This window comes from Mizuhopecten yessoensis, unplaced genomic scaffold, assembly GCF_002113885.1.
Source record: "Mizuhopecten yessoensis strain PY_sf001 unplaced genomic scaffold, ASM211388v2 scaffold6113, whole genome shotgun sequence".
NCBI classification, from domain to species: Eukaryota; Metazoa; Mollusca; class Bivalvia; order Pectinida; family Pectinidae; genus Mizuhopecten; species Mizuhopecten yessoensis.
The window spans coordinates 469,376-483,862 of NW_018406386.1; the positions used below are offsets into that span (position 1 = coordinate 469,376).

Below are 14,487 nucleotides of genomic sequence, written 5' to 3' on the forward strand. Positions count from 1 at the left end.
AAAAGGGAGTGTCTGAAGGTTTAAAAATCAGGAAATGGGAGTGTCTAGGTATGTAAATCTAGAAAAGGGAGTGCCTGGGAATATGAATAAGGAAAAGGGAGTGTCTAGGTATGTAAATCAGGAAAAGGGAGTGTCTAGGTATGTAAATCAGGAAAAGGGAGTGTCTAGGTATGTAAATAAAAAAAAGGGAGTGTTTAGTATTTAAACTTGGAACAAAGAATGTCAAAGTGTGTAATTCGTGAACGATGGGTATCTGGATGTGTATATTAGGAACAGGGTGTGTACTATATGCCATTGTAATATATTTTTCTGTAAATAACAAAACGAAGAAAATATCAAAACAGAAAAAAGTGTTTCCTGTATAAAACCTGATAATCTTTTAAATGTAATTCTGGGTTTTAGATATTATGAATTGATAATATCATAAGGAAGTAATCTGAAAACTGAAATTGCTTTAAAAATCTTATTTTATTCCCAGATAAGGTAGATTCAACTTTTAAATGTAGGTTAACTTTTTAATCACCCTAATCATATTTAAGGTAAGTTATAATGATGTAGAAATTAATTAAAATTGATTAGTACCATGAATTTAGTTATTTTTTGCCAGAATATATATGAAATCAGAGCTTGAAATTAAGGAAGTGTCATGTTATGAGCAACAACATAAAAATCTCACTGCTTTCAATTTTAGAAGAGAGAACTGTCGACTAACTGGCGAGGTTTGTTGCATACCTGTACTGTAATATATTCTATACCAGTGTTCTGTATTGTTGCGTACCTGTACTGTAATATATTCTATACCAGTGTTCTGTATTGTCACAGAGTGTCCGCCCACCTGTAAAACATGCTCCGGTGATGGGGGATCCTGTACCAGTTGTTTCTCAGGATTTGTACTACATCGTACACAGTGCCTGTCCGAATGTCCAAATGGATTCTATCCTAATCCTGATGGATATTGCATACGTAAGTCAATGTGGGTAGCCTCATATTTTGAAGTATAAACATGTGAATGATTAATTTATATCCACTTTGATTCTGCAAAAGTGATGTTCTGTTATTGATGTCAAGGGATGGGAATTTAGGTTATGAACAAATTGGTTTTGAATTCATTTACATTAATTTGTAATTATTTTGCTTTCACGTAATTACTGTTACAGTACCCTCCCCTTGTTGATGAGGAAGTGGAAGGAGTGTAGCTTTCCATTCATACATCTGTTCACTTATTGTCATCGCTCTTACAGCGGCTTTATTTCTGAAAGGATTTCAGACTTTATATCTAATATATTGGTCAAATGTGAGAATACCCGTTTCAGATTGTGTTGTATGAGAGGTAAATCACTTATTTGACTTTTTTAAGAGTTAAACCATTACTTTGTCAGTGTTGTTTTAGAAGTGGGTTTTTTTTTTGTCGGTGTTGCTTATGAGGTAGGGAATCTAAAAATTCAACACATGCTGATTCTGTAATGTTGTTTGTACTCAGGATGTCACATTAGCTGTCGGACATGTACTGGTCCTGACGACACCCAATGTACCTCCTGTATAGAGAGAGCTCGCCTCAGTAAGAGAGGACGTTGTCGTATGCCATGTGCTGAAGGCCAGTACCTAAAGAGAGACGGTTCGTGTCATAGTAAGTACTTGCTGTACTAAGTTTATTGTATAAGAACAGCTAGGTTTAATCAGTATGTGATGAAGTTATTTATAAAATGTTTATAAGACTGAATGTTATTAATGTTTCCTCCTCTCAGTAGCTCTTTATAACAAAGTTAACTTTAGTGTTACTGAACCATTTGACTCATTGTACGGTCCTTTATAACAGGTTGTGAGTTTGGCTGTTCCAAGTGTTTCACTGGTCCACGTGGCAGGGAGTCGGTTTGTACGTTGTGTACCGACCCGACCATGGTAGCGTTTGACAGTCTGTGTATGAGACGTTGCCCTATTGGACATTATATTGAGGACCAGATATGTAAAGGTAAGACTAGTACTGAAGTAAGACTACTGAAGTAAGATGATCACAATTACAGGTAGAACTACTAGAGATTTTCCTCAGGTGAGAAAGGTAAGAATAGGAAAGACAATTAATGTTTAATCTTTAAATGAATGCTGTGTTAATTACACATAATATGAACAACATGCCACTAAAAAAATGCTGAAAATAAAATAAAACTTACACATCACGTGCGGCTGATGGCACATTTTGGATTGGTTAGGACGTGTGGCTGATGGAACATTTTGGATTGGTTAGGATGCGTTTTAAGAAAGGCTGGCTCATGATTTTTATCCTCCCATCTTTGACAGGATTTATTATGGTATGGTGTTCTGACTGGCTGTCAACAATATGTGTCGTGTACAATTGTCGAATTTTGTATACAAATACCTCTTGGAGGGTAGTTTAACATGCTGAAATCAGGTCTCATGCCCCACTCAATAAATAGAATTGGGACCCTTTGTTAATGGTGTATGACTTTATGGGGGACGTATCCTGTTTCTGCCAAATCTTGTATGATAGTCCTCTTCGGAGGATGGGGTGTTGCATGCTGAAATCAGGTCAGGGACTTACACAAAGTATATTTTCATTATAAATATTTTAAAACATTCACAAGCCTTAACATTTTAATCTACTAGCTCTGGGCATCAAGATAGTGCAATTGTCCTGCAGGCCTTTGTACCTCTATATACAGAGTTAAGGCCCTTTGTTCAGTTTTGATACTGAAGATTTTCTGGAGAAGAATTGCTTGTAATATTTTGCCTTATTTGTCCTATTAACTGGCTGTTATCTGTCAATAAGATCTTCTTTGTATCAGGCTTTGTAACAGAGACTAGATGCATGTAGCTCAGTTTGTAGAGTGACCAATATTGCGTCAAATTGGACTACTGTATTTATCAATACATAATTGTACCGTTACCTAGAATTAAAACCCCAGTTGGGTGCTTTACAAACTGAGCTATCTGGTCCTCGGAGATTGACATTAATGAATAACTGTTAGTCACACGAGTCCGTGTGGAGCTTATGTGAGTGTGTGCTAACATGTGTTTCAGAGTGCGGTGGTGGGTGTGTGCAGTGTGATTCACCTCTCCAATGTTACAAGTGTGGCCCCGCCTTGTTGCTGTCCGGGGACAGGTGTGTCCGCCAGTGTAGCCAGCATCAGTACCGTGACTGGGACAACCAAATCTGTATAGGTATAACATAACTTATACTAACAGTTCAACTTAAAAATACATCACTGAGACACCTGGTCTGTATATATAATAGTTATTACACTATAACACAGCTCACTGAGACACCTGGTCTGTATATATATAGTAACACTTTTACACATCTCACTGAAACACCTGGTCTGTATATATATAGTTATACTTTTACACATCTCACTGAGACACCTGGTCTGTATATATAAAGTTACACTAATACAAAGCTCACTGAGACACCTGGTCTGTATATATATAATAACACTATAACACAGCTCACTAGGACCCTCATCTGTATAGATAGTTACACTTTTACACAGCTCACTAGGACACCTGATCTGTATAGTTACACTATTACACAGCTCACTAGGACCCTCATCTGTATAGATAGTTACACTATAACATAGCTCACTAGGACACCTGATCTGTATAGATAGTTACACTTTTACACAGCTCACTAGGACACCTGATCTGTATAGTTACACTATTACACAGCTCACTAGGACACCAGATCTGTATAGTTACACTATTACACAACTCACTGAGACACCTGATCTGTATATTTACACTATAACACAGCTCACTAGGACACATGATCTGTATATTTACACTATAACACAGCTCACTAGGACACATGATCTGTATAGTAACACTATTACACAGCTCACTAGGCACCTGATATGTTTAGTAACACTATTAGGGAGCTCACTAGGACACCTGATCTGTATAAATAGTTACACTATTACACAACTCACTGAGACGCCTGATCTGTATATTTACCCTTTTACACAGCTCACTAGGAACCTGATATGTTTAGTAACACTATTACAAAGCTCACTAGGACACCTGATCTGTATAGTTACACTTTTACAAACCTCACTAGGACACCTGATCTTTATAATTACACTATAACACAGCTCACTATGACACCTGATCTGTATATTTACCCTTTTACACTGCTTAGTAGGACACCTTATCTATATAGTTAAGCTCACTAGGACACCTGATCTGTATTGTTACACTATTACACAGCTTAATGAGACACCTGATCTGCATATTTACACTATTGCACAGCTCACTAGGACACCTGATCTGTATAGTTACACTATTACACAGCTCACTAGGACACCAGATCTGTATAGTTACACTATTACACAACTCACTGAGACACCTGATCTGTATATTTACACTATAACACAGCTCACTAGGACACATGATCTGTATATTTAAACTATAACACAGCTCACTAGGACACATGATCTGTATAGTAACACTATTACACAGCTCACTAAGCACCTGATATGTTTAGTAACACTATTAAAAAGCTCACTAGGACACCTGATCTGTATAGTTACACTATAACACAGCTCACTAGGACACCTGGTCTGTATAGTTACACTATTACACAGCTCACTAGGACACCTGATATGTTTAGTAACACTATAACAAAGCTCACTAGGACACCTGATCTGTATAGTTACACTTTTACAAAGCTCGCTAGGACACCTGATCTTTATAATTACACTATAACACAGCTCACTATGACACCTGATCTGTATATTTACCCTTTTACACTGCGTAGTAGGACACCTTATCTATATAGTGAAGCTCACTAGGACACCTGATCTGTATAGTTACAATATTACACAGCTTAATGAGACACCTGATCTGTAAATTTACACTATTACACAGCTCACTAGGACACCTCGTCTGTATAGTTACACTATTACACAGCTTAATGAGACACCTGATCTGTATAGTTATGCTATAACACAGCTCACTAGGACACCTGATCTATATAGTTACATGATAGCACAGCTCACTAGGACACCTGATCTGTATAGTTAGACTATTACACAGCTTAATGAGACACCTGATCTGTAAATTTACACTATTACACAGCTCACTAGGACACCTGATATGTTTAGTAACACTATAACAAAGCTCACTAGGACACCTGATCTGTATATATAGTTACACTATAACACAGCTCACTAGGACACCTGATCTATATAGTTACATGATAGCACAGCTCACTAGGACACCTGATCTGTATAGTTACAATATTACACAGCTTAATGAGACACCTGATCTGTATAGTTATGCTATAACACAGCTCACTAGGACACCTGATCTGTATAGTTACACTATTACACAGCTTAATGAGACACCTGATCTGTATATTTACACTATTACACAGCTCACTAGGACACCTGATCTGTATAGTTACACTATTACACAGCTTAATGAGACACCTGCTCTGTAAAGTTACGCTATAACACAGCTCACTAGGACACCTGGTCTGTATAGTTACACTATAACACAGATCACTAGGACACATGATCTGTATAGTTACACTATTACACAGCTCACTAGGACACCTGATCTGTATATTTACACTATTACACCGCTCACTAGGCCACCTGATCTGTATAGTTACACTTTTACAAAGCTCACTAGGACACCTGATCTGTATAGTAACTCTATTATACAGGTCACTATGACACCTGAGCTGTATATTTACCCTTTTACACAGCTCAGTAGGACACCTTATCTATATAGTTACATGATAGCACAGCTCACTAGGACACCAGATCTGTATAGTTACACTATAACACAGCTCACTAGGACACCAGATCTGTATAGTTACACTATTACACAGCTTAATGAGACACCTGATCTGTATAGTTACGCTATAACACAGCTCACTAGCACACCTGGTCTGTATAGTTACACTATTATATAGCTCACCTTGACACCTGATCTGTATATTTACATCATTACACAGCTCACTAGCACACCTGATCTGTATAGTTACACTTTTACAAAGCTCACTAGGACACCTGATCTGTATAGTTACACTATTACACAGCTCACTATGACACCTGATCTGTATATTTACCCTTTTACACAGCTCAGTAGGACACCTTATCTATATAGTTACATGATAGCACAGCTCACTAGGACACCTGATCTGTATAGTTACACTATTACACAGCTTAATGAGACACCTGCTCTGTATAGTTACGCTATAACATAGCTCACTAGGACACCTGGTCTGTCTCACTAGGACACCTGATCTGTCACTATGACACCTGATCTGTATATTTACCCTTTTACACAGCTCAGTAGGACACCTTATCTATATAGTTACATGATAGCACAGCTCACTAGGACACCTGGACTGTATAGTTACACTATTACGCAGCTCACTAGGACACCAGATCTGTATAGTTACACTATTACACAACTCACTGAGACACCTGATCTGTATATTTACACTATAACACAGCTCAATAGGACACATGATCTGTATATTTACACTATAACACAGCTCACTATGACACATGATCTGTATATTTACATCATTACACAGCTCACTTTGACACCTGATCTGTATAGTTACACTTTTACAAAGCTCACTAGGACACCTGATCTGTATAGTTACACTATTACACAGCTCACTAGGACACCTGATCTGTATAGTTACACTATTACACAGCTTAATGAGACACCTGATCTGTATATTTACCCTTTTACACAGCTCACTAGGACGACTGATCTATATAGTTACATGATAGCAAAGCTCACTAGGACACCTGATCTGTATAGTTACACTATTACACAGCTTAATGAGACACCTGATCTGTATATTTACCCTTTTACACAGCTCACTAGGACGACTGATCTATATAGTTACATGATAGCACAGCTCACTAGGACACCTGATCTGTATAGTTACGCTATTACACAGCTCAATGAGATGCCTGGTCTGTATATTTACACTATTACACAGCTCACTAGGACACCTGGTCTGTATAGTTACACTATTACACAGCTCACTAGGACACCTGATCTGTATAGTTACGCTATTACACAGCTCAATGAGATGCCTGGTCTGTATATTTACACTATTACACAGCTTAATGAGACACCTGATCTGTATATTTACACTTTTACACAGCTCACTAGGACACCTGATCTATATAGTTACATGATAGCACAGCTCACTAGGACACCTGATCTGTATAGTTACACTGTTACACAGCTCAATGAGACACCTGGTCTGTATATTTACACTATTACACAGCTCACTAGCACACCTGGTCTGTATAGTTACACTATCACACAGCTCATTAGGACACCTGATCTGTATAGTTATACTATTACACAGCTCACTAGGACACCTGATCTGTATAGTTACACTATTACACAGCTCACTAGGACACCTGACCTGTATAGTTACACTATTACACAGCTCACTAGGACCCTCGTCTGTATATATATAGTTACACAATAACACAGCTCACTAGGACACCTGATCTGTATAGTTACACTATAACACAGCTCACTAGGACACCTGATCTGTATAGTTACACTATTACACAGCTCACTAGGACACCTGACCTGTATAGTTACACTATTAAACAGCCCACTAGGACCCTCGTCTGTATATATATAGTTACACAATAACACACCTCACTAGGACACCTGATCTGTATAGTTACACTATTACACAACTCACTGAGACACCTGATCTGTATAGTAACGCTATTATACAGGTCACTATGACACCTGATCTGTATATTTACCCTTTTACACAGCTCAGTAGGACACCTTATCTATATAGTTACATGATAGCATAGCTCACTAGGACACCTGATCTGTATAGTTACACTATTACACAGCTCACTAGGACACATGATCTGTATAGATAGTTACACTATTACACAGCTCACTAGGACACCTGGACTGTATAGTTACACTATTACACAGCTCACTAGGACACCAGATCTGTATAGATAGTTACACTATAACACAGCTCACTAGGACACATGATGTGTATAGATAGTTACACTATTACCCAGCTCACTAGGACACCAGATCTCTATAAATAGTTACACTATTACCCAGCTCACTAGGACACCAGATCTGTATAGATACTCACTTTGACACCTGATCTGTATACATAGTTACACTATTACACAGCTTAATGAGACACCTGATCTGTATAGTTACACTATAACACAGCTCACTAGGACACCAGATCTGTATAGATAGTTACACTATAACATAGCTCACTAGGACACCTGATCTGTATAGTTACACTATAACACAGCTCACTAGGCCACCTGATCTGTATACATAGTTACACTATTACAAAGCTCACTATGACACCTGGTCTGTATATATAATAGTTATTACACTATAACACAGCTCACTAGCACACCTGATCTGTATAGTTACACTATTACACAGCTCACTAGGACACCCAGTCTGTATAGTTACACTATTACACAGCTCACTAGGACACCTGATCTGTATAGTTACACTATAATACAGCTCACTAGGACACCGGATCTGTATAGTTACACTATAACCCAGCTCACTAGGACACCCAGTCTGTATAGTTCCACTATTACACAGCTCACTCTCACTGAGACACCTGGTCTGTATAGTTACACTATTAGACAGCTCACTAGGACACCGGATCTGTATAGATAGTTACACTATTACATAGCTCACTAGGACACCTGATCTGTATAGATAGTTACACTATTACACAGCTCACTGGGACATCATAGTTGTAGATGATTTTGTTTGAAGAAAGAAAAGGTAATCAGGATTGAACTGATCAAAGGGAGATAACTTTGTTTCAGACTGCCCACAGAACTGTGTTGAATGCGGTGAAGGGTCCAAGTGTACCCTCTGTAACAGCCACACCTTCCTCCGCCAGGGCAAGTGTGTCACCACATGTGGCTCCAGTTACTACGAGAACCGTAGAACCCAGATCTGTGAAGGTTTGTGTGAACATTCAAAACTGTCAACTCAATCAGACTAATCTGTGTTTGATAGATCGATGATGTATTTTTTGAAGAATTTTACCCACAAGCTTATGATTATAGGTAACAGTGTAACCCATCAAAGGAAATCATTGAACATTTTGAATTCTCATCTCTAAATTTGCATGGAAGAATGCACATTCCTTAATATTCCTATATCCCTGTAGATGTATACTATTCCTAGTTAATACAAGTTGATCTGATGCAGAAGACTTAATAATGTTATAAGACGTTGTTTTTTTATCCACATACATTCTTGGTAAAATGAAAAAAGAGGATCTTGAACTTATTTCCTTGTCATGCGATTGATGAAAATTGTCCTGAAGTTTTACAATATTTCCAGTAGAGATGTGATAGCAGTACATTGTTAATGACCCATATACATGTAGTGATGTTATACTGTTTACATTTGTCCTTCCCTAGAGAACCGTCAGGCACCAATCCTACAGATCTTTGGCCAGATCCTCACCGAGGAGGGAGGAATTGCCAGCATTCCGGCCGACATTTTCTACCTGTCTGACCCCGACACACCTGTAGAGGACTTGCTCCTGGTGCTGTCACGCCCCCCTGACAACGGTGAGCTGGTTAAGGCGGTGATGGGACATGACGTAGCACTACAGACTGAGGACACCTTCACGCTGGTCGACCTACACACAGGCAAAGTCCGCTTCATCCACAACAATCACGCAGGAAGTAAAAGTAAGACGGACACCTAACACAATCAAATAGATATCTGAAACAGTGTTTAAAATTCTGTTGAGCAGGCATTATGCATTCTTTTGAATAGATATTTAAGCATTGTTAAAAATTGTACATTTCATGTGTTACCATTTTTAACCTCAAGATTTGGTATGATAAGTTATATTTATCTATGAAAAAAAGGTCCACATTTCCGTAACTTGTTAAATTTCTTTAAAAGCACTACATTTTGTTCTCTTAACCCAGGTCGGATTGTGTTGAGGGCCAGCGATCATATGATGCTGAGTGATGAGGCCACATTAAGTATCCAGGCTGTATCTAGACAGGCACCACGTCTTCTCAGGAAGGAACCACTTGTGGTGACCAGTGGGGAAACCTCAACCCTGGACACCATAGACCTTCAGATCAGCAGAGCAGAAGACGAGGTCTCCATCAGTGTACTTCAGGGTAGGAGGTGTTAGAACTGTATACAAATTTAATTATATATATACACCAGAAACTGTGTAAGTCTGTCCCTCAGAATGTTGAAGTACTTGGAACCAATCATGTGGTGACATTATATGTTTGTTTACAAATTGCTTTTCATTGTAAATGTTAAAAATACGGATTTCAGTCCTTATTAGAAGCCTTTTATTTTACTTTTTCTACTGAAACTTTTAATTTTAGGCCCTTACCATGGGCAGATAATCCACCTGAAGTTTGACGCTCCAGTTACATCCTTCACCCTACAAGACCTGAGAGCAGGATTAATCGGATACCGACACACAGGGCAAAACAGTGAGGCTCGTGACTTATTTCTGCTACAGGTGTCTGACGGTTATCACCTCCTCAACTTCATCATCAATATCAACATTCGCATCAAGGTATGTTAAGAATTCTAGGGTCATTAATTGTTAAGGCTGGTTTTTCCGCTATTTAAAAAAAAAAAATCTCATGTTTCTTATAAAAAAATCTGGACAACTTTTATTTTATATATGGCCTTTACTTTTTAACAACTATGGTACTGATGTTATAAATATCTTAAATCAAATGATAAGGATTTGATAACATTTATACTGTACATTGCAATAATTTGACAATATTTCCTCCATGATTTCTTTTTCTGTTTTCTAGGATAGTTTGATTCCTGTTTTGGTCAACAACAAAATAGGTCGCCTTGCATCAGGTGATATGCTACAATTGACCTCTGACCTCTTGTTGGCTGAGGTCATGGACTTCGAGAAAACTCCGACAAGGGACATAATCTACACACTGATGCCCACTGTCAACAATCCAAAACAAGGTGGGTCAGTCCTACACTGATTTTAATAGGAGATTGCCCATGTAGACAAATGCTTGGTGTTATCAAATGTAAAATACTACAGTGTACTTGTTATAGAACAGAACCAAATATTGACAAGTGGGCAGTTGTCATTGTTAGTTTGAACCTACAAGTGATCGTTACCAAATATCAGGTGGTACCTGTTGTAGGGCAGTACCCAGATTGTATCTGTTGTAGGGCAGTACCCAGATGGTATCTGTTGTAGGACAGTACCTTTTGTAGGGCTGTACCCAGATGGTATCTGTTGTATGGCAGTACCCAGGTGGTATCTGTTGTAGGCCAGTACCTTTTGTAGGGCAGTACTCAGATGGTATCTGTTGTAGGGCAGTGCCCAGAAGGTATCTGTTGTAGGGCAGTACCTTTTGTAGGGCGGTACCCTGATGGTATCTGTTGTAGGACAGTACCCAGATGTTATCTGTTGTAGGACAGTACCCAGATGTTATCTGTTGTAGGACAGTACCCAGATGGCATCTGTTGTAGGACAGTACCCAGATTGTATCTGTTGTAGGGCAGTGCCCAGAAGGTATCTGTTGTAGGGCAGTACCTTTTTTAGGGCAGTACCCAGATGGTTACCCAGATGGTATCTGTTGTAGAACAGTACCTTTTGTAGGGCAGTACCAAGATGGTACCTGTTGTAGGGCAGTACCCAGATTGTATCTGTTGTAGGGCAGTACCCAGAGGGTATCTGTTGTAGGGCAGTACCTTTTTTAGGGCAGTACCCAGATGGTATCTTTTGTAGGGCAGTACCCAGATGATACCTTTTGTAGGGCTGTACCCAGATTGTATCTGTTGTAGGGCAGTACCCAGATGGTTACCCAGCTGGTATCTGTTGTAGGACAGTAGCAAGATCGTACCTTTTGTAGGGCAGTACCCAAATGGTACCTTTTGTAGGGCTGTACGCAGATGGGATCTGTTGTAGGACAGTGCCTTTTGTAGGGCGGTACCCAGATGGTATCTGTTGTATGGCAGTACCCAGGTGGTATCTGTTGTAGGACAGTACCTGTTGTAGGACAGTACCTTTTGTAGGGCGGTACCCTGATGGTATCTGTTGTAGGACAGTAGCAAGATGGTACCTTTTGTAGGACAGTCCCCAGATGGTATCTGTTGTAGGACAGTACCTTTTGTAGGGCAGTACTCAGATGGTATCTGGTGTAGGGCAGTGCCTTTTGTAGGGCAGTACCCAGAGGGTATCTGTTGTAGGGCAGTACCTTTTGTAGGGCAGTACCCAGATGGTTACCCAGATGGTATCTGTTGTAGGACAGTAGCAAGATGGTACCTTTTGTAGGGCAGTACCCAGATGGTATCTGTTGTAGGGCAGTACCCAAATGGTATCTGTTGTAGGGCAGTACCTTTTTTAGGGCAGTACCCAGATGGTTACCCAGCTGGTATCTGTTGTAGGACAGTAGCAAGATGGTTCCTTTTGTAGGGCAGTACCCAGATGGTATCTGTTGTAGGGCAGTAACAAGATAGTACCTTTTGTAGGGCAGTACCCAGATGGTATCTGTTGTAGGGCAGTACCAAGATGGTACCTTTTGTAGGGCAGTACCCAGATGGTATCTGTTGTAGGGCAGTACCTTTTATAGGGCAGTACCCAGATGGTATCTGTTGTAGTGCAGTACCTTTTGTAGGGCAGTACATTTTGTAGGGCAGTGCCCAGATGTTATCTGTTGTAGGGCAGTACCAAGATGGTACCTTTTGTAGGGCAGTACCCAGATGGTACCTTTTGTAGGGCAGTACCCAGATGGTACCTTTTGTAGGGCAGTACCCAGATGGTATCTGTTGTAGGGCAGTACCCAGATGGTATCTGTTGTAGGGCAGTACCCAGATGGTATCTGTTGTAGGGCAGTACCCAGATGGTATCTGTTGTAGGGCAGTACCCAGATGGTATCTGTTGTAGGGCAGTACCCAGATGGTATCTGTTGTAGGGCAGTACCCAGATGGTATCTGTTGTAGGGCAGTACCCAGATGGTATCTGTTGTAGGGCAGTACCCAGATGGTATCTGTTGTAGGGCAGTACCCAGATGGTATCTGTTGTAGGGCAGTACCCAGATGGTATCTGTTGTAGGGCAGTACCCAGATGGTATCTGTTGTAGGGCAGTACCCAGATGGTATCTGTTGTAGGGCAGTACCCAGATGGTATCTGTTGTAGGGCAGTACCCAGATGGTATCTGTTGTAGGGCAGTACCCAGATGGTATCTGTTGTAGGGCAGTACCCAGATGGTATCTGTTGTAGGGCAGTACCCAGATGGTATCTGTTGTAGGGCAGTACCCAGATGGTATCTGTTGTAGGGCAGTACCCAGATGGTATCTGTTGTAGGGCAGTACCCAGATGGTATCTGTTGTAGGGCAGTACCCAGATGGTATCTGTTGTAGGGCAGTACCCAGATGGTATCTGTTGTAGGGCAGTACCCAGATGGTATCTGTTGTAGGGCAGTACCCAGATGGTATCTGTTGTAGGGCAGTACCCGATAGTATCTGTTGTAGGGCAGTACCCGATAGTATCTGTTGTAGGGCAGTACCCAGATGGTACTTGTACCCAGGTAACAGTAGTGCTGGTACAGCTGCTTCTGACACATAGACATTAAAACCAGATCTGATATAAAAACATTAGATGAACTGATTTACCTTTTGATAAAACATAGAGTTATCTCTCCTTCCTTTTATCTTTCCTTACTTGGTGTTGTGACAGGGGAGGTGCTCATGGTTGTGCCAATGCCTGAGGAGGGGCTGGGCCGGGGCTGGGAGGATATAGGCGGCGGAACAATGGCCGCCAAAATGTTCCGTTTCATGCAGAGGGACATCAATGAGGGAAGGATCTGGTACAAAAATAAGGCCACATCAGCATTATCGGATATCATTTCTTTTGAGGTAATTTTGTTTGACATCTTTCATCTTTGATATTTTGACTTTTTCCACATTTTTTTCATATCATGTTGAATTGTCTTGAATAATTAATAAGAAAGTTGCTATAATTCCATACCATTCCATAACCATGTATAAAATTAGGATATACAATGCCTTGTGACTAACTACCAGTGTAATATAATGATATACAATGTCTTGTGACTAGTTACCAGTGTAATACAATGATATACAATGCCTTGTGAATAACTACCAGTGTAATATAATGATATACAATGCCTTGTGACTAACTACCAGTGTAATATAATAATATACAATGCCTTGTTACTAGCTACCAGTATAATATAATGATATACAATGCCTTGTGACTAACTACCAGTGTAATATAATAATATACAATGCCTTGTTACTAGCTACCAGTATAATATAATGATATACAATACCTTGTGACTAGCTACCAGTATAATATAATGATATACAATACCTTGTGACTAACTACCAGTATAATATAATGATATACAATGCCTTGTGACTAGCTACCAGTATAATATAATGATATACAATGCCTTGTGACTA

At 39.7% G+C, this 14,487-nt stretch overlaps 1 protein-coding gene across 1 annotated transcript in view; it reads left to right on the plus strand.

Moving 5' to 3' along the window:
* LOC110451514 (extracellular matrix protein FRAS1-like) overlaps nt 1-14,487 on the plus strand; it is a 187,604-nt gene that overhangs the window by 121,837 nt on the left and 51,280 nt on the right. The window contains exons 15-24 of the mRNA XM_021499579.1: nt 823-963; nt 1,481-1,627; nt 1,817-1,969; nt 3,037-3,177; nt 8,847-8,987; nt 9,453-9,728; nt 9,975-10,175; nt 10,395-10,591; nt 10,842-11,010; nt 13,739-13,917. Of these exons, the coding sequence (XP_021355254.1) occupies nt 823-963; nt 1,481-1,627; nt 1,817-1,969; nt 3,037-3,177; nt 8,847-8,987; nt 9,453-9,728; nt 9,975-10,175; nt 10,395-10,591; nt 10,842-11,010; nt 13,739-13,917 (1,745 nt within the window). The remainder of the gene's footprint in view (nt 1-822; nt 964-1,480; nt 1,628-1,816; nt 1,970-3,036; nt 3,178-8,846; nt 8,988-9,452; nt 9,729-9,974; nt 10,176-10,394; nt 10,592-10,841; nt 11,011-13,738; nt 13,918-14,487) is intronic.